The following is a 21912-nucleotide window of genomic DNA, read 5'->3' as shown; positions in this document are numbered from 1 at the left end:
ACTCAAGAAGCTCGACACCATCTAGGACAAAGCAACCCGCTTGATTGGCACCCCATCTACAAACATTCACTCCCTCCACCACCGACGCACAGTGGCAACAGTGTGTAACATCTACAAGATGCACTGCAGCAATGCACCCCAAGGCTCCTTATACAGCACCTTCCAAACCCGCGACCTCTACCAACTAGAAGGACAAGAGCAGCAAATACATGGGAACACCACCACCTGCAAGTTCCCCTCCAAGTCACACACCATCCTGACTTGGAACTATATCGCCATTCCTTCACTGTCGCTGGGTCACAATCCTGGAACTCCCTTCCTAACAGCACTGTGGGTGTACCTAACCCAAATGGACTGCAGCGGTTCAAGAAGGCAGCTCACCACCACCTTCTCAAGGGCAATTAGGGATAGGCAATAAATGCTGGCATAGCCAGTGACGCCCACATCCCATGAATGAATAAAAAAAAAACCCCACTGAGACTGAAAGAAGCCTTTCCAACATATGATGTGTGAATGTTTACTGCAATGACTTCTAAGAAATCTCCAGTCTCAAGCTGATGTGGCATGCAGGAAACACTCTCAGGTTTTGTTTATCCGGATCCGATTCCTTATGTACTGAATTATCATCTGCATCTCCAAAAGCTTCAAGTTGTGAATTTAACCTACCAGCGTTATCCAAAATGAACTGATCGAAAATCCCTTTTGAGGCCCAATAATCAAAATAATCTTGAATCTTGATATACATATGATGTAATGATGTCACCAGGTATAGTGATGTATTATAAGCAACTTATAGACCGTGTTCTGGATTTAAAACCTGCAGATTCAACCACCAGAGGTCAGCAAAACAAGAAATACCGATGAGGGAGAAAAGCCACTCACCCAAGTACAACAGTCCCATGTTAGCTTGCAAGGCTGACAAACGACACTCCGGGCTCAAAGCCAAAGGAAATGGAAAGAAGTGACATTCTCAACAGGTGGTTAAATACCAAGCAATCAGCCCCCCGGTGCTTCTTGAAGAGTCTGCGAAAGTTTTCAGTGACAAATAGTGCATGATTTCAATGGCAGTCACGATTAACATAACTGAAGACCTGATCACCATCGCAATTCCAAAGAAGCACACTTGCTCACCAGCTCCCAAAATAATACAATTTCAAAACCTAGGTGTTAATCATGAGGTGGTGATAAGAAAAAATAATACAAACCTAACAGACAGCATCAAAGATATGTTAGTCTTATTCCCTGCGAAAGGGGTAAATTCAACATAAAGGAGGAAACTAGGTCAGCTTGATCATTCACACAAAATGTGGCTCACATCCAAGATGATATCTACAAAAACAAGTAAGTTTGCAATTCTTTCTTTCAGTTTTTAGAATCTTTACATTTACCCTGAATCTCATTTTTGTAAAGTATTGTGCAGTACATGAAATGGCAGGACAGCAAGAGCTACTTTGCGGAAGTTGCTCGTATTGTTCACAGGCTTGATACTGAATTAGTAGATATGTCTCTTCCACTCCCAAGACTGAACATCAAACAGTAAAGCACATCATCTAGCTTCCAAGTTATAGTCTTCACACATCAAACCCCAAAGCAGTCAATGAATGACAGGTGCTATGGATAACTCTTGGACTTGTATCTAGTAATGCTCTATCTTGAAAGGGTACTGTAGCCCTGGCTAGTAGGCTTCCCATTTAATTTCAAAGAATTCACTCAGTCCTCAGTCACCCATGGGCCACACACTACGTCTAATAGGTTTGCAACATGATCTGGATCCTACTGTGAATGTGCAACTTCTGCCTTAAGAAATCAGCCCACGTGACAGATATAGTAGAACGCATCTTTCAATTCCACTAACGGTGTACATTTATAACCTGACCTCATTCACACACCTTTCCCAAATGAATTTGCAAGTTCATGCTAAATGGTCTTGTAAAAATAGCACACCTGCCCTAGTTTATTGTAACAGAAAGGACAAATCTTTAAAAAGATTGTCAAGTGTCCAAAAGAAAAAGAGTACAGAATATAGGACTGTCCAAAGCACGTTTGTTAATTTTGTCCTTTAATGTAATTGAAGTAATTAAACCTCGATTAAGTGCATTAATTTTTTTTAGAAACTAGTTGATTAAAGTGTTCCTGTTAAGAACATCCAAATAACTACTTGTAACATTAGCCAATTAGCTATATCACTGATGTTTTAATACCTTTTTACCTAAGTAATTGATACTTTAATACCTGTTTACCTACATCATTTAATACCTGATTATCTATGGAATGGATATGTTAATACCTATTAACTCCATTAGATACTTTAATACCCAATTAACTCTATTCATTTGTTGGTTCATTGTTGTCATCTTCTTCCCAGAAGGTTTACTGCCATGGATCTCCATCTCTGTCTGTCCTGTGCTGTCCTTACACATTCTGCATAGGTCAACTGCATCCAGTCCATTATATCTGTCATCCATTTACTTCCTTGCTTCCCTTTCCTACATTTTCCATCGATCTTTTCTTCCAATAATTGTCTCTACCTACCATCTGCTCTATTACGGATGCTTTAATACCCAATTACCTACGTCACTGATGTTTTAATGTAACTGACACCTTTGTCACACCCCAACCCTATCCTGAACCAAGACCTTTGCTGATTTTCTTCTATCGCATTTGGGTGTAAATAATCACCCAGGCAAAGATCACAGAGGAAGATCAGGTGGGAGGATTGCACAAAAATAAGGAAGTCCAATTTTCTGTTCATTAATTTAAGCAAATGGATAATCAGGCAGGCTCCATTAGAGGTGTGAGATCCTCCCTGACCAATTTTCTTCCATGTGTCCCACCCACACAATTATATCCAAGCACAAAAAAAAATCTGCCCTAGTCACTAGTTGATGCTTGAGATACCTCAGTGTGCCCAGATTTTGCAGTCAGCAGCAACATGACGTTGCTGACCTCGAAGAAAGCTAACAACAAAGATCTAACAATATCCGTGGTGTGGATTTCTCCTTTACTGACATTAGTTTGATTCTGGTGCCAACTCTAGGGGATCTCCAGGTGTCCAGCAACAGTGATGTCATCAAGCAAGCTAAGCAACCAATTACATTGAATAATTCTCAGACAGCAATCCAGGAAGTAAAATGCACTGATTATCCTTCTGTCTTTGGTAAATTTCATAGGGGCCAAAATAAAGATTGGACATTCACGAGACTAAGGTAGAAAGCTGAAATATCAACAAACTTTAAAAAGTACTTATATTATTATTATATGGAATTTATCATGTAGAAATTTGACACGCCATAAATATAAAATTAGATTTTCAGGGCCAGAGAGGTTGTTCAGCAGTAGTTATGACTCAGTATACTGTCAAAAATCCAGTTACATCTCATTCAACAAGGTGTGACTTTTTTTTTAAAATAGCATCATTACACCATAAAAGGGGATGGTCAAGACAGTTCAAGTGATTTCTACTATCTGCAGGGACTTTAACAGTGCACCTGTGGAGGAGCAGGGAATCACTAACAGCAACTTCTGTATTTCACTTTTATTTGCACGTATGGATGCTGCAAGTTGGCCTCAGTTTCATAGTTGCAATATTCAAATCTTAAAAGATGTATGTTTAATTTTTGCAACATTTTTACAACAGGCTACTCACATAAAGTTGACTTTTTCAACTGATCCCTGCACCTGCCCAGTCACTGTGCCTCCTGCTGTGTTCTTTACCCAGCCAACCAGGCCTAGCTTCCTGGCCTGCTCCTCAGTGTACTGAAAAAAAAAACATAAGGATAAAATATTACCAATAGTGTGAGGCAACATAGCAGGGGAACAGATTGAAAACAATTTTTTTTAAAAACTGAATACACAATGTGTAAAATACAATATTCTATTCATATATAGGATCTTTTCATTATTTCTACACTGCCTGTTAACTCGGGCATCAGACGAGCTCAAATGTCAAATGTGTAAAGATTGGTGCAGACATTTGAGTTCAGACTTTCATATGCCTGCATGGTGTGCAGGATTCCTGCTTGGTGGTGTTGCAAGAGGCTTCCAAGACAGTCATAAATGGAATGAGGAAACAGGTGAGCAACGTGGAAACTCATTTTTAAGATATTCTCAACGTTATTTACTGTGAATTTGTGCTGAAATACAATCTGCGTTCCATCTTAGTTTTGTTGACATAGGGTTGGAATACATTCAGGTACCGACTGTTGCTTGGCTAAAATTAAACGGGGAGCCTGCAGTTCTCATTGCATGAAAGGTCAACATTCAGGATGTCAACCAGACTGGCCTGTTCTCAGTTACTTGTCAGATAACTGCTGGCTGACTGTAGTGCAAAACTGGAGCTCCTCAGATCATCATCCCCTGTCATACCCTAGCTAAAGCTCATTAGAAGGATCAGAAGCCATTCTTCCTGCAGAAAGACAGCAAGCCCTTAATGGCCCTGGGAAAAGAGATAATAAATTATGATATTTATCAGACCCAGATCACAAATTTTCATCATGCAGTTGATCTTTTCCATTCTTGAGACCAGCAATGTCACTAACAATTGTGCAGAAAGGATACAACTGCGCACACATTGAGCAGGAAAATAAGAGGCTCACAATACATAATATAAAAACTGCCTTTGTTTTATTGAAAAACCTAGGTGAAGGCCCAAGGCCCTTTGTGCAGAACGATACTGACACGCAAACAGGGAAGATGAGGCAAAACAGGAATTAGTGATTAGCTGACATCGAACAGCGAGTGGTAGGGAAGACTGGGGTCAAGGTAAGAAGGTCCACAATTTTGATATCCTGGGAAAGAACAAGTTAGAATAGCAGATGGTGTGGTCAGTTTGGATTTGAACAGACTGAGGGCTTGAGGGAAAAGAGCATTCATGAATATGTATTTGATAGAATCTCCTCCTTGCCATCAGGTCTTGTCACACACAGATGAGAGACTATGATATGACGATACCCAATGGCAGTCAATGTCACTCAATGACAACACATTCAGGCCTTTCTGCTGCCCCCTCCAATGTCTGCACAAGTGAGAAAATAGGCAGAGCTAGAATATCCTGCAGTTACCCAACTGCACAGTTGGCAGGAAGACTATCTCAAGCCTCTACTAAAAGGCAGGAGGCCACTTCAACACCAGGAGCCTGTCAGGGACAAATTGCAGCCGGTGAGCTCGCAGGAACATTAGATTGTACAGTACATCGGTCATGCATTTTCATTTGGGGAAGGATGACAGAGTGATCTCATTCAGTGGAATAAAAGTTAACACATTTTAGCTGTATGGCATCCAAAGACTGCTCCCGTAGCGACAGACAAACTATCAGTAGACAGGAATCATATTTTTGTTCAAGAGGACATGAAACAGCGTTGAGGGCGAACTGAAGATCGAGGAAGGGAACTTCAGGAGGTGGTCTTATCAATGAGTGCCCGGTAAGTGGCTTTCCCAATGAGTAAAGGTGATTCAGCAACAGTATCATATTCCTATATGTTGCATCCTCGCTTACGTTAATTACCATCTTACTCTAGATCATCCTCATTGTACTGCAAAGTTGTGCAGCATATGACTTTGGCTGGATTGTTTTCCACGACATCCCCTAATGTGTCTTTGCCGTGTGAACGAGCCTTTAGCCTCGTGGTAGTCTTACCGCCTGTGATCAAACTAGATTTCAGACAGTCCCAAGAGTGGAATCTGGAGTTGGGCTCTGAATTCTGGGTTGACATACAAAGGGATGCTTGCTTCCGGTGGATGTGGGTTGCTTCTCCTGTATTGTATGTGTTGTGGGAGCCCATTAAACGCTGTATATGACAATGGTTATGGCTGTGCAAAGAACATTCATGTCTCTATCAGACTGTTAATCAGCCTGTGAGTCCTTCCATTTTTTCACAATATTCTCCAAGAGAGAAGTGTGAAGATACAAAAACAACGACCACGTATGCAAGATAACTCTACCCCATCTTCCTTGGTGAATCATTTGCTCAGAATACATTGTTTCCCAGATAAGTTCAGTTATGGCTTTTTACAAAGTCAAGGGGGTAATGATGGGTGGCACAATCCTCCTATGACTTGTCTTTCCGGACATCAAAAAGAACAAAAAATAAATTGAAAACATATGTAGAACTTTTTCTCTTCCTTCCAATAAGTGTATCTAAAGATAATGTTAACTACTGTAGACACCATTATTGGCATGAAGTGAAGAAACAGTGCATTTCCTGTGTAAAGGCTGGAGAATAGGATTGATATCTAAATGAAAATCATGCCTATTTCTGGAAGGAGCTTCTTCAGCCATTCATTTTGCCTGTGCGCCATTTACACCGTTGACCGAGATCCTGTACAAGTGAGCTACCTTTCCTTGCCATATCACCCTGATTGCACACCTTTATAGGGCATTGGAGACTAACACCTGGGCCATTGTATCTGTACTACTTTAGACATTTCTGAAAGATGCAATATGGCACTACATAAATCTTTCAAACAATAGTGCGATTTCTAATACCACATTTTGTAGATCAATATTATAATGGTAGATTCAGAAACAGTGCTTCCAGTTTTAATAAAAGGGGAGAAAAGTCTAGGAAATAAATATCCATTCACTATTAGTGCCTTCAATAAAAAAAGGTAAATATTCACTTATAAACACTATATTTTTATATGTCAAGAACAAACCTGTGACTTGGTGATGTTGTGCCTGGCTATCATAGGAAATTAGTATTAAGGTTTGCTATGCAAATTACACACTCTGTATTTGGGCATTACCATTCTGTGCCCAAATATGGAGTACATGCCATATATACAAAACCAGAAGCTGCAGATCCCGATGCCGACAGCATCACTGAAGCACCCCGAGGGAAATTTGCTTTAACCCTGATTTTCCGAGGACAAAGTCACAGGAAATTCATTACTATTTTATAAAATTACTGACATTTCTAGTGATTTTTGCCAGTGCTTCAGCAGCAGATTTGTTACACACTGCCCCTTCAGGTGTTTTTCCTCTTGAACCTTCATCATAACTTAAGTCCTATGTAACTGCAGCAAAAATCTGTGCATAAATTAGTCCAAAATTATGGGCCATAAATTCAAGATAGTCACTAATAAATCCAATAGCAAATTCAGGAGAAACCTCTTTACCCAGAAAGTGGTGAGAATGTGGAACTCACTACCACATGGAGTGGTTGAGGCAAATTTAAGGGGAATCTGGATAAACACATGAGGGAGAAAAGAATAATATAAAATATGTTGATGGAGTGAGATGAAGTAAGGCAAGAGATGGCTCTTGTGGAGCATAAACACCAGCATCGACCAGTTGGGCTGAATTGCCTGTTTCCGTAGTGTAAAATTCGATGTCTTTTTCTTCTTTGGCCCCCTTGTCTTGAGAGACAATGGGTAAGCGCCTGGAGGTGGTCAGTGGCTATAAAGGCCAATTCTAGAGTGACAGACTCTTCCACAGGTGCTGCAGATAAAATTGGTTGTCGGGGCTGTTACACAGTTGGCTCTCTCCTTGGGCTTCTGTCTTTTTTCCTGCCAACTGCTAAGTCTCTTCGACTCTCCACACTTTAGCCCCGCCTTTATGGCTGCCCGCCAGCTCTGGCGATCACTGGCAACTGACTCCCACGACTTGTGATCAATGTCACAGGACTTCATTCCGTGTTTGCAGACTTCTTTAAAGCGGAGACATGGACGGCCGGTGGGTCTGATACCAGTGACGAGCTCGCTGTACAATGTGTCCTTGGGGATCCTGCCATCTTCCATGCGGCTCACATGGCCAAGCCATCTCAAGCGCCGCTGGCTCAGTAGGGTGTATAAGCTGGGGATGTTGGCCGCCTCGAGGACTTCTGCGTTGGAGATACGGTTCTGCCACCTGATGCCAAGGATTCTCCTTAGGCAGCGAAGATGGAATGAATTGAGATGTCGCTCTTGGCTGACATATGTTGTCCAGGCCTCGCTGCCGTATAGCAAGGTACTGAGGACACAGGCTTGATACACTCGGACTTTTGTGTTCCGTGTCAGTGCGCCATTTTCCCACACTCTCTTGGCCAGTCTGGACATAGCAGTGGAAGCCTTTCCCATGCGCTTGTTGATTTCTGCATCGAGAGACTGGTTACTGGTGATAGTTGAGCCTAGGTAGGTGAACTCTTGAACCACTTCCAGAGCGTGGTCGCCGATATTGATGGATGGAGCATTGCTGACGTCCTGTCCCATGATGTTCGTTTTCTTGAGGCTGATGGTTAGGCCAAATTCTATGTAAAAGAACAGTTACCATGTTGAGGTATCAGGCAGATGGCAACATTTTGTTTACCCACCGAAAGAGTTTAAAAAGTCATTAGGAGAGATTCTACATTCTTTGGGGTGAATTGCCCATGCTTCATGTGTTCCTTTATTAGGGACATCAGAATGAACTTACACAAGGAGGAACATTGGTTCCTCGTTACAAACTGAAACTCAAAGACTAAAGCCTAATTCAGCTAATTTTTTTACAGCCATGAAAGACTGCTTCCAGTACAAGCGTGATTCATTTTCCATGCAGTAAAAATGTAGGTACATTTTAGCAGGATATTTCCAGGTTCCCAACAGGGAAAGTTTCCAGTCTCAACAGCTGAGTAGCACAAAGCTCCTCACACCAGCATCCTGGCCATGCTCTCCCACACAACAAAGGAAAAAAAATAAAGGACAGAAACAAAAATAAAGAGCGGTGAAGCTTCTTGCACTTCACTGTTACTTGAAATCACCAAAAAATCCACAGGGGAGGCATTAGAGACAATAAGTATAAACATCAAGTTCAAAGAGAATGCTGTCTCAGCAACTTTGAAATCACCCATAGGCAATCCAACATTGAAAAAAAATTGCACTAGAAAAGCACTCAACAGGACCAAATGTCTGTGGAGTAGTCTTTCCTTGTACAACAGAACATCACAAACAAAACCAAGGGTTGTTAATGACAGAAAACAAATAACTAAAGATGGTGGTTATGGGTGCAAAAAGAGCTCGTATAGCGCTGGAAGCAATCATCATCCTGAAAGGAGATAACAATGCCATGATTATTCATGGCTGGACTGGTAACCTTACCAATGGCACCCAGAGTATAAAATCATAGTAGATGGCTCACGGAAGTAAGTTCTTTAATAATCACTTTCTTAAGCTCAATTATAGAAAAATAATTATCCTTCAACAACTGTCAGGGACGGTAACACATATAGGACACTAATTCTTTGTTCTCCAGAAATGAAGTTTCACTATAATTTCCATTCAGTTCAAATCTTAATTGGCGAAATCAGAGATTATTCTAATTGAGAGCTTCAGTCAATTTACTCTAATTGGCATTGTATAAGATTAATTGTATGCCAGGACAAGAGACCTGTCAATCATAATTATCAAGGCAGCTGTGACAAGCCTCATGAGGAGTATCTAGTTCCTAACTGGGCAAAACCATTCCCAGCTGAAGAGAGGGATTTCCATAAATCAAACACTTATTGAATCTGATCTCCCAAAAATGTATCTTTAAATGAAAACAAAGGAAACTAATCTGTTGTGCTGTAAAACTGGTTGCTTATTCTTAAGATTGGAAAACAATAAACTGAAAGCTACATTGACGAGCAAGTAGTTACTTTTATTTAGTGATTTTTAAAAAGCAGCTATTTGAATGAAAAAATTCATATACTCATTTAGAATTTATACAATGAAAAAAAAATTCAGGGGGAGACAATGCAACATTTACATTCGCATATACACAACCTCCCAAAGCTCCACTGTTAAAACCTACCATTTGCATAACATGATCAATATAAAATTTGAATCAGGAGGTCTGAAAACATTTAATTCCTTCCTTTTTTTTTTTAAGTACTTGGTCTCCCTCCGCTTAACACCAAAATTCTCACCTTGATATTGAATGCCATTCAAATGTATTTTTTGTTTTTTTTCCCTCCTGTCGACTGTTGCTGCACTGTTCCATTGCTATGATATTGAGATGGCAACTCTTCTTCTTCAGTCTCATCTCCCATTGCTGAATGGCCTGTCTTTGTGCTGTAAATTATATGCAATTCTACATGCATTTAAGGGGAAGTCTGATGTCTACATGAGGTAGAAGGGAATAGAGGGGGCAAGGTGGGAAGGAATAATTGGAGTGAGAAGAGGCTCACATAGTGTTTAAACCCTGACAAGTAACAGTTGGGCTGAATGGCCAGTTTCTGTGCTGTAAATTCGATGTAATTTTAAGTCTACTGTCCCTTCACCAGTTTCTTCTTCCCAGCAACATAGCAGCTGGAAGTGTGGCAACTCTGGTTTTCTGGCTGTCCTACTGACTCGGTGCTCACCCTGGCAAATACTCCAGGATACAGCTAATGATGCACATCAACAGCTTTTAGCATTACCTTTGTAAGTGATTACTTACTTAGATATCCTTGCCTCTGGCGCATACTTGGAAAATTTAAACATGTCTGTATTATCTCGCAAAAAAGCAGCAAATTGAATGTTGCTGATTTTATACGATTGTTTCACCTGAATGGATTTGTAAAGGGTAGGTCATGTCTGACTAATCTAGCTGTCTTTTTTGAGGACGTCCCTAGCATGGTGGGTAGGGAAGACAGAATTTCCTGCTATTCTCCAAATAGCACCAAAGGATCTTTAATGTGCACCTGAATAGGCTGACGAGACTTTCCTTAGTGCTACATTGGAATGTCAGCCTAGATTAGAAGTCTAAATCATGATATGGGTTTGAACACACAACCACCTAGAGGCAAAATTCTACCAGATGATACAGGTTGACAGTTACTGGACTATTAATATTATTTTGAGGGAGAAGGGAAGAAACATGAGAACTACAACATCAAGGGAAAGACTATCAAGTTTCATATTGATTGGACAAGTCTACAGCACAAAATATAGTCTGATAATCTTATTTGCATGATGCCTTCAGCTTTAACCATTAGCCTCAAGAGGTAAGCAAGTTGCCTTATAAAATAAATTTGAAGATTCAAGAGGATCTCAGGTTGACACTCATTCACTCATTCTTCTGAAAATACAGGTATTGATTTCCTCCTTCAAGAAATACATACTCACATTTGATACAAAGTACCCTGACAGACTTAGCTAGCTGTGGTGAGAAGTGGATTCCTTTGGTTTCATCATTCTTACCTTTCGAAAAAAGACACCTATAAACGGAACAGAATAAAAATAATTATTCATGATATTCAACAGGGACCACAGCTGCAATGCATATATTGAGAAACTGTTTCCCAGATTGAGTAGTCCAAGGCAGTCAGAAGATAAGGATTTGGATACAAATAAAGATTCTGCTCAAGCCCTGAGGTGAGCTGGCCCCTTGGGCAGTAAGGTCACTGCAACACTCTAGATACTGAGTTTCTGGTACTTGTTGCCTCTTCCACATCACGAGTTGAGAACACTCCATGTGGAATGGTGGGTGACTTTTATCTTATTATGTTCAATGTTTGCAGTGTTCAATATCACTAATTAAAAATGGACACCATCCCAAAATACTTGCTGAGATGTTTCTTTAAACATATTGCAGTGATTCTTGTTCTGTCTCTTGCATTGCTTTGTTACTTCCATCACATCAGTAAATACATTCACAAATAAGTTTTTAATTTTAAAAAATTGTCTTCGGCCTCTAATTTTAATTGTTTCCCCATCAACAAGGCTAGGCTTGACATATACATTAAGCAGAAATTCAATGACTTTTGAAATTACACTATGCACAGTATTTGCCTACAAATGTTTAACAGACGTCATTTTAACAGAGACATCAACCAGTTTATTCTAGACAAATTAATACCTCTGCTAAAGGAACTTGATAATTAACACAATGAGTCCAGTACTGTTAGTTAAGCGAGCGGTGGGTAAAGTTATCACACTGCCCACCCGATAAAGCTTGCTGGAGAGCCAAAATATTTATTTTGTGGTCAGAGCTCAAAAGAATAAGACAGAGATGAGGAGAGATTTTTTCTCTCAGAGGGTCTTTGAATATTATTAAGGCAGAGGTCGATAGATTCTTAGTAAGCAAGCGGGTGAAAGGTTATTGGGGGTAGGTGGGAATGTGGAGTTGAGGATACAATCAGATCAGCCATGATCTTGTTGAATGGTGGAGCGGGCTTGAGGGGTTGAGTGGCCTACTCCTGCTCCTAATTCTAGTATGTTTGTATTTATTGTATTTTTGTTTACCATCTCCCATGTTTCTCAGCATGAACGGGATGGCAGGCAGGCAGGCAGGCAAATAATTTTTTTTTTAATACCCACCTTGTTTCCCGAGGCCACTCTGACTTGATTTTCGACCTGGCATCAAATTAGGCAGCTAATTCTCCCACTGAGAACAGGTGGGAGTCTCATTGAAATTAGGGTCAAATGCTGTATTTAGGACCCTGATGTAATTTTGGTCTTCCATTGGGCAGAGTATGCACTCTGTCCAGTGGCGTTGAGTGTTGAACAGCAGAACTAACTGCCCTTAAAGAGACCCTGCTGCATGCCACTTAGATTAACTTTCCTAATCAGCTTTGCCAATAATTTTTGTTGGGCCAACGGGAAGCATGAATGCTCAGTGTCAAGTAACCACTACTTCCTCATGTAGCTTTCTTTCCCTTCCCCCGACCAGGTAAAAATATTTTCTCTTGCTGCCGGTCCCTCCGTAACCTACCCAGGGATGCCTCCCGTCATTCAACCACCCACTTCTTACTCAACTCCACAGAGGATCTGCTGGATTTCCCACTCCACCCTGCTCCCAGCCCTCATTCAGCAGTAGCTGCTCGCCAATGTTATTCTTTAAAACATATGAATATACAAATTAGGAGCCGGAGTAGGCCACTCGAGCCTGCTCTGCCATTCAATAAGATCATGGCTGATCTGATTGTAACCTCGACTGCACATTACCGCCTACCCCAATAACCATTCACCACCTTGCTTATCAAGAATCTATCTACCGCTGCCTTAAAAATATTTAAAGACTCTGCTTCCACTGCCTTTTGAGGAAGCGAGTTCCAAAGACTCACGACCCTCTGAGAGAAAAAAATTCTCCTCATCTCTGTCTTAAACGGGCGACCCCTTATTTGTAAACAGTGACCCCTAGTTCTAGATTCTCCCACAAGAGGAAACATCCTTTCCATATCCACCCTGTCAAGACCCCTCAGAATCTTATACGTTTCAATCAAGTCACGTCTTACTCTTCTAAACTCCAGCGGATACAAGCCTAGCCTGTCCAACCTTTCCTCATAAGGCAACCCAGGAATTAGTCTAGTAAACCTCCTCTGAACTGCTTCCAACGCATTTACATCCTTCCTTAAATAAAGAGACCAATACTGCACACAGTACTCCAGGTGTGGTCTCACCAATCCCTGTATAACTGAAGCCCAACTTCCCTACTTTGGTATTCAATTCCCCTTGCAATAAAGAATAACATTCTATTAGCTTTCCTAATTACTTGCTGTACCTGCATACTATCTTTTTGCGATTCATGCACTAGGACACCCAGATCCCTCTGCATCTCAGAGCTCTGCAATCTCTCACCATTTAGATCATATGCTTTTTTATTCTTCCTGCCAAAATGGACAATTTCACATTTTCCCACATTATACTCCATTTGCCAGATCTTTGCCCATTTACTTAATCTATCTATATCCCTCTGCATCCTCCACTCATTACATCTTGCCAACCAGAAAATGACCCATTTATGTCTACTCTGTTTCCTGTTAGCTAGCCAACCTTTTACCCATGCCAATATGTTACCCCTACGCCATGAGCTTTTTTCTGCAATAACCTTTGATGTGGCACCTTATTAAATGCCTTCTGGAAATCTAAGCACAGTTCATCCAACGGTTCCCCTTTATCCACAGCACATGTTACTTCTTCAAAGAACTCTAATAAATTGATTAAACATGATTTCCCTTTCACAAAACCATGTTGACTCTACCTGACTCCCTTGAATTTTTCGAAGCGCCCTGCTATAACGTCTTTAATAATAGCTTCTAACATTTTCCCTATGACGGATGTTAAGCTAACTGGCCTGTAGTTTCCTGCTTTATGTCTCCCTCCTTTTTTGAATAAAGGAGCTGCATTTGCTATTTTCCAATCTAACGGAATCTTCCCTGAATCTTGGGAATTTTGGAAAATTAAAACCACGCATCAACTACCTCATTAGACACTTCTTTTAAGATCCTAGGATGAAGCCCATCAGGACACAGGGACTTGTCAGCTCACAGCTCCAACCATTAGCTCAGTACCACTTCCCTGGTGATTGTAATTTTGAGTTCCTCCTTCCGTTCCATTTCCTGACTTAGAGCTATTTCTGGGATGTTACTTGTATCCTCTATGGTGAAGACAGATGCAAAATTCCTGTTCAGTTAATCTGCCATCTCCTTATTTTCCATTGTTAATTCTCCACACTCATTTCTCTAGGACCAATGCTCACTGTTAACTTTTCTTTTTTTAAGTATCTATAGAAACTCTTACTATCTGTTTTTATATTTCTTGCTAGCTTTCTCTCGTACTCTAATTTTTCCCTCCTTATTAATCTTTTAGTCATTCTTTGCTTCTTCTGACCTACTACCTATCTTTGTGCAATTAAACGCTTTTTCTTTAACTTTGTTACTATCTTTAACTTTTTTAGTTAACCACAGATGGTGGGTCCTCCCCTTGGAATTTTTCTTTCTCGTTGGAATGTATCTATTCTGTATATTCTGCAGTATCTCTCTCTGTCTCTAAATGTCTGCCACTGCATCTCTATTGACCTATCTCTTAACCTACGTTGCCAGTTCACTTTTGCTAGCTCTGCTTTCATGCCCTCATAAGTGCCCTTTTAAAAGTTTAAAATACTAGTTTTAGACCCACTCTTCTCTCCCTCAAACTGAATGTAAAATTCAATCATATTATGATCGCTGCTGCCTAAGGGTACCTTCACTATGAGATCATTAATTACTCCTATCTTGTTGCTCAATACCAAGTCTAGCATAGCCTGCTCTCTGATATAATAAAATAGCCTCCTGTAAGCCTTGATGCATAAGATGACAGCACAATTCCAGCATTTTTCGCATCTTACATTGTATTCTAAACCTGGAGAATTTACATGATCACTTTTTGTAGACTGACCTTTGTCCTCATCTCTTTCTTTTTTCTTTAGATTATAATTTTTACCAGAACTAAAGTTTGTGTCAGGGACCAGTCATATGTATTTATTGTTAAATGAACAAGAAACAAATTGCAATGCAGAGCAATCTAGTTGAAATGGAGGTCTTAGTTATGAAATAGAGGTTATTCTCCTATCACCAGCTAGAACAAATCAGATTAATTTTAGATGCTATGAATCCATCTGCTCTGTGGCTAGAATAGGAATGATCTGCTTGGATGATGGTGCTTGTTGATTGAAGATGAGTGTTCGTTATTGTCAACTGTTGAGGCACTTCATAGACTCTGCTCAGATCTACATCAAGAAAGATGCTTTGATCTTCATGGGTCAGGGTGATATAATTGTTTTTAAGTTTAATACTACTGAAGAGTTCTAGACTCATTATAACCAGCAGCATGAAACACTGCTTGTTCTAAATTCACACGAATAATCATGCAGTCACTGTTGTAGAGGTTTTAAGTTCAGCAGCAATTATTAAGAGGCCTACATTATGTAGGTTATATAACCAGTCTGGGGGTCAGTTAGCTCAGTTTTATTATTTTTATTTAGAGATACAGCACTGAAACAGGCCCTTCAGCCCACCAAGTCTGTGCCGACCAACAACCACGCATTTATACTAATCCTACATTAATCCCATATTCGCTACCACATCCCCACCATTCCCCTACCTACCTACACTAGGGGAAATTTACAATGGCCAATTTACCTAACAACCTGCAAGTCTTTGGCTGTGGGAGGAAACCGGAGCACCCGCAGCAACAGCACAGGTTCAATCCCCATACCGGTATTCAAGGAGGCCTGCCTCCTCACCATGCCCCATGCTTTTGGAGAGGTGACCCTCAAGCTATACATCACCAGTTGTCTCCTCCTAATGGAGAGAAATGCCTATGGTCTGACTATGGTTAGAACACGATAACCAGTCTGCATTTCAGATATACAGCTGGTAGCACCACCTACAGGATGAAATTGTACAATTTACAAATCCAATGCACTTGCAATCTTTTCCCAAACATGAACAGCCAAAAGATTAAAAAAAGGCAGTGAGACTCAGCAACATAATTGAAACTCCGTTCCTTTTTTACTGATACATACTGCAACCAATGAAAAAGAACTGAAGTGTATGAACAAATACTCCCCACAATCAAATATGAAGCTGCAGTTCGCAAGGCCATTCAATCTATCTCACCCATACAAAACATCCCTACAGCTTCCTCACCACAATCCCCAAATTGTTTCTTAAATGCTTAGATTGTTTTTGTCTCTACCAACCTAACTAAAGAGCACTGCAACTCTTAATCCCAATTTGTGAAGAGCTTTCTGATATTCCTGATTTGATCATTTTCTTCAATCTCATTATTTATGGTTAGCTCTTATGATCATGTTTATTTTTGCAGTGTGCCACAGACAAGAAACTCGGATACAAATTCCCATCCAAATGATATTCCCATATCTGGTCTACTCCCAAATGATAAATTCCCAATCTTGGCTAGATCAGATGAAAGCACCCACCCTTGACAAGGTGCTTTGCTACTGGGTATAAGAGAAACACTCGGGCATGATCCCGTTAACAATTTAGTTTAAAAATTGATTTATTTTTTAATTCATTCTTGGAATGAGGGCATCACTGGCAAAGCCTGTATTTATTGCCTGTCCCTAAATTCCCTTGAAAAAGTTGTGCTGGTCTGCCTTCTTTAACAGCTATAGTCCATGTGGTGAAGCTACAAAATTATAAGATTTTGACCCAACGACAATGAAGGAATGACACATATATCCAAGTCAGGAGGAAAACTTGGGAACTAGTGGTATTTCCATGCACCTGCTGCCCTTGTCCTTCTAGGTGGTGGAGGTCACTGGTTTGTTTGAAAGGTCTGCCAAAGGAGCCACTGCAGAACAACAGGCTTGGAGCTACTCAGTGCAAGGATACTGAACTGGCATCAAATAAAGCCAATCATTAGCAATAGTATGAAGAAGTTGAACTAATATTAAATGGAGGCATTCATTAACCAAGTGTGCTCAGTGATTGCATCAATTCAAGCAATGTGCATTAATTCTGCTCCTTCACAATCACAACAGTGATTACTTCTTCCAAGGCAGGTCCCAGATAGTGCCATCAACATTCACTATCTAAATAAAATTATCGACAGAAAAGCACAAGACCATTTTATTTTCTCCTGAAAGCCCTTTGCGAACTTTCCTAAGAGGTTTTCTTCACACAAGCCTCGAGTATCTGACACAGGGATAGTGGTATCACAGCTGAGCCTGATCTTACTCTCACCCAGATGGTGAGGAACAAATGCTCAATTCACTATGTGTAGTGAAATTGTAATTCTCCTTGAATGTGTTTTTGATGGTGTCCATTCTTCATTAACAGATCTAACTCAGTTGTAACTGATTTAGAACTGATGTCAAAAGGTCAACTGCAAATAACTTGTATTTATATAACTTCTTTAACATTGAAAAATGTCCCTTAGTGCTGCACAAAGATAGAATCAAAAAATGTGTGCCAAACCAAAGCAGATATTAGGAGAGGTGACTAAAGCTTAGCAAAAGACATGGGCTTTAAGGAGTGGGAGTAGTGAGGCAGAAAGGTTGAGGGAAGAATTCTGGGACTTAGGACGCAGTAGAGACAGTCATCAATGGTGGGGTAACAGAAAGGGTGATGTACAAGAGGCCAGACTCAGAGGAAATAAAAGTCTGGAGAAGGAAGAATTATTGGGCTGAAGGGGTTACAGATTTAGAGAGATGAGGACATCGAGGTATTTTTAAAAACATTATGTGAATTTTACATTTGAGGTGTTGGGGGACCAGGAGCTTATGTCAGTCAGCAAGGACAGGGGTGATAGGCAAGTGCAACTTTTGCGTTTTGGATGAACTGAAGTTTACAGAGGGTGGAGGAAGGAAGATGACCAGCCAAAGGCACATTGGAACAGTCAAGTCAGGAGATAACAAAGGCATAAATGAGGATTTCAACAGCAAGTGGGTTGGAACAGATGGAAGTAGAAGGAAACAGCCTTTGTGGAGAAAAGGTGGTGTCACGAGCTCAGTTCTGAGTCAAATAGGGCACTAAAGGTTATGAAGGGTCTGATTCAGCCTGAGGCAATAGACAGGAGGGATAGAGAGTCGGTAGCAAAAAAAGAAATCAAAGACTTGCCTTTCATGATCTCAGGATGTCGCCAAGCACATTATAGCTAATGGAATACTTCTTGAAGTGTAGTCACTGTTGTATGAAATGTGCCGGCCAATTTGCGCACAGCAAGCTCCCACAAAAAAGCAATGTGATAATGACCAGATAATCTGTCTTTTAGTGATGTCGTTTGAAGGATAAATATTGGTCAGGATACTGGGGAGAACTCTGCTGCTGCTCATCGAAATAGTGCCGCGGAATCTTTTATGTCTACCTAAGTGAGCAGACACAGCCTCAGTTTAACATCTGATCTGAAAGACGACAGCTCCGACAGTGCAGCCCTCCCTGGAGTGTCAGCCTAGCCTATGTACTCAGATTTCTGGTATGGGACTTGAACCCACAACCTTCCAACTCAGTGTTGTCCACTGAGCCACGGCTGATTCTGCAAGTGCCAAAGATACTAGTTACCCAATGTTTACCTGGAGAAAATTGCAATTCATCCAAGACCAGAGCCTACTGAGTTGGACAATGGGAGAGAGGTGCTGAAGGCAGATGGTGTGACAAACCTTATCATAGGCTGCAGAGATATTGAGGAGGATAACAAGATATAACGCACCACAGGCACAGTGACAATGTCATTTGTAATTTTGGTTAGAACCACGTTATTGCCTTGGGAGGAACATAAACCTAATTTGAGAGATTCAAATAGGGAGCTATGGGAACATATTCATGGACTTTGGAGTAGAAAGGGCCTAGAAATGGCCAAAGAAACTTAGCTGAACAACTGTAGGCCTTTTTAAGGTCCTCCAGCCTGGAAGGTCTACCCAAGGAACCCTTCTGCAAGATTTTCTGGGTGTACTGGGAACGTGGCATTCAGCAGACCTACCATCTACAAAATGAAGTGGCACCCTTCTCCATACCCACTTGGCTATCCTAGTGAAGCTCCTGCCTGCTTCGGCTACCCCTGGCCTGATCAGAAATTGTTATGGGGCCAAAATTAGATAGCAATGCAACAAAACTGTTAGTTGATTTCATATGGCATACCAGCCACAAAAAATCCCAATGCCACCACACAGTAACCACATCAATTCTCTCCTCTCACACCACACCTCCCCCATGCAGAATGGATGATTTTACCTTCCCCTAATCCAGGGACACCATGGCCAACTTTAGCACCTCAATTGCTGCCCCAGCTTACATGCCCAAACTCAGCATAGACTGCAATTCGAATATAGGACCTACTTCTGTGGCTTAGTGCGACATAGGTACCTTTATCCACTAGGCCATTGCTGTAGCTTAGGGATCATTCATTCAGAACAATTTGTTTTTTTTTAAAATGGTGAAACACACTCGGCGCAATGAATGTAACTCATTTTTTTAAAATATTGTAGCACAGCACAACTAAAGAATCTCTGAAATGCAAGGGGAAATTGCACCTTTATTTTCTACATAAATCGTCAACGTCTAACTCCTTTAATTAAAAGTTATCAGTCACTCTCAGTGAAATGTAAGAGATATATAGGATTTTCTAAATTACCAGCATCTCCTTGGCATTTGCTGCTTTTGATGGCAGCTGGCTTTTGCAGCTGTGCTATTTTCAGCAGACACACCACCACCGCCCCCCACCCCCTCCACTCAGTCTAGGCAGAGAAAGGAGATGAAATAAAATTGAAAAGAATGTGTAAGAAAGGAGTCCTGTCCTACATTATACCAACCCTGCACTTCCCCGAAGATCTCGTAATCCACGGATTTCAACCCTGTTCTGGAGGAGCTCATCTCTGAAGCCGGCAAACTGGAGAGTGCTGCAATCTGATAGCTGAGCCACTGCTTCTGGCTGCGGTTGCTACAGGATCCTAATGGGAACAAAATCCTATCAGCGAGAGAGAGAGAGGAGGAAATGAATGAACAAGCAAGAGAATAAAGAAGATAGACTGAATTTCTATATTATATTGTGTGGGTTTGCACTGCCTTACGTTGTGCTAGACCTATTTCATTAAAGAAACTTGGATTATTTATAATTCATTCGGGCTTTAATTTGCTCTAATTTATGAGTTTGTGTAACATTAAACACATTGTTTTGTTCACCCATTTAAACGAGTTAACAACTGAGATAAAAGCACATACAAAGGAATTTTACATGAGTACATTAATCAGCATGCTACCAGAGTATACGGAATCCTTTATGGCTTTTTATTTTCAGTTTTTACTATGTGTTCTAAGTACTGAGATTTTGAAATTGTAGTATTCTTCATCTTATTACATACAGATGTTCACCCAAAAGTCCACAGTCTTGCCAATGTGCTGCATTTTCTCAAATTTGCCATGGTACCCAGCTGTTCCCTGTAAGAACTGAGCTGTCTTTGACTTCTTAGAACCTACCTCCTATCTCTCACAAACTCTTTATATCTCATTTGAGAAATAAGGGGATTTAGGGTATCAATTATTTCTGAACAGTTTTGAATAATACAATGTCACAACCCTTATTTTTTTTGGGAAATATTGATATGCAGAACAAAAATACAACATAAAAATAAAACAGCATGCAAGTCAAGTAACATTTCAGATAGCGACTCCAGGTTTGTAATCAAACCCTGTGGTTTAGGTAATTGTTATAAATGACCATATGAAACCTTGATTAGAATACTGCCTTGTAACTTATTTCCGATAGACAGCATTCTGCAGTGTATATTTAGCACAGAAAGCAGTCAATTCATCAACAAAATTCATTCAGAAACAAACATACTTATTAAAAGTCCTATAACTTTTGCTTAGAATATCCCTTTGCCATACATTTTCCATTGCATTTGTTCAGATAAAATACTTAGCGTTGCAAGTATTTTCTAAATGTTTTTTTTACATATGAGCAGTTGGATGCTTTTTATGCCTATTCAATCAATTAGTTTAGCCTGCTTCTAGTTCTCCATCAAACTCCAATCCAGACTAAGATTGGGAGCTCAAGATTTTGGCAATTGCAAGCACACTGCTTCACTGTTACATTAAGGGCCACCCAAAGTGTTCATAAAGTTTTTTTCCAACATTTTCCACTTCAAAGATATCAGTATTTATTCCCTTTCTATCTTTTGCAAGTCACAAACATTACTGGGGAAAAAATCCAAATTTATATTGGTCTGTTGCTATAAACACTCGTAATGTTTCCCAAGGACCTGGAGAAAACGTGCCAGGCCAATGAAAATCCCAGGATAACCTCTGAAGCTTACAGACCGGTAGGATTGTTCAAGACTACCTACTCTGTCAAAATATACTCTTTATAATAATATGAGCTTTCCAAACCCACTGTAGCTCTGCCATGAGCTCCAGGTGCAGTCGCAAAGACATACGGCTACTGCCAGCAACACAGTACTTGCATATTGTTCCATTCCCAAACATCACTCGGAATGGTGTATGCCCCTTGCATAAGTAGTACACAGATTCCACATCTTAAGCGCATCAGTGTAATTTTGACTTGCATTTGTAGGTACCTAGTGTACAGGCATAGATATGGGATTATGCAAAGCTGAGAGACTTATAGACCCCAAGAACATTGAGTGAATAATTCATGCAGAATCAGAGATTGGGTTAAATATTATTTATTTTAATAAAGGGTTTCAAATGATAATTATACATACGTCTAATTGTATTTATCACATAAGTAAACATCTGTCCATGGGCAAGTTTATCA

General features: G+C 40.4%; 1 protein-coding gene across 2 annotated transcripts in view; it reads right to left on the bottom strand.

Moving 5' to 3' along the window:
- LOC137356033 (acylphosphatase-2-like) overlaps nt 1-21912 on the bottom strand; it is a 68108-nt gene that overhangs the window by 7423 nt on the left and 38773 nt on the right. For both annotated transcript variants that reach the window (XM_068021750.1, XM_068021749.1), the window contains exons 2-4: nt 19949-20103; nt 11116-11132; nt 3647-3756 (exon numbers count right to left, since the gene is read on the bottom strand). In XM_068021750.1, the coding sequence (XP_067877851.1) occupies nt 3647-3756; nt 11116-11132; nt 19949-20009 (188 nt within the window). In that variant the 5' untranslated portion in view covers nt 20010-20103. The remainder of the gene's footprint in view (nt 1-3646; nt 3757-11115; nt 11133-19948; nt 20104-21912) is intronic.

The sequence above is a fragment of the Heterodontus francisci genome, chromosome 44, assembly GCF_036365525.1.
Source record: "Heterodontus francisci isolate sHetFra1 chromosome 44, sHetFra1.hap1, whole genome shotgun sequence".
NCBI classification, from domain to species: domain Eukaryota; kingdom Metazoa; phylum Chordata; class Chondrichthyes; order Heterodontiformes; family Heterodontidae; genus Heterodontus; species Heterodontus francisci.
Note: the sequence above shows the minus strand (reverse complement) of the source record. Positions and strands in the feature narration are given on the sequence as shown.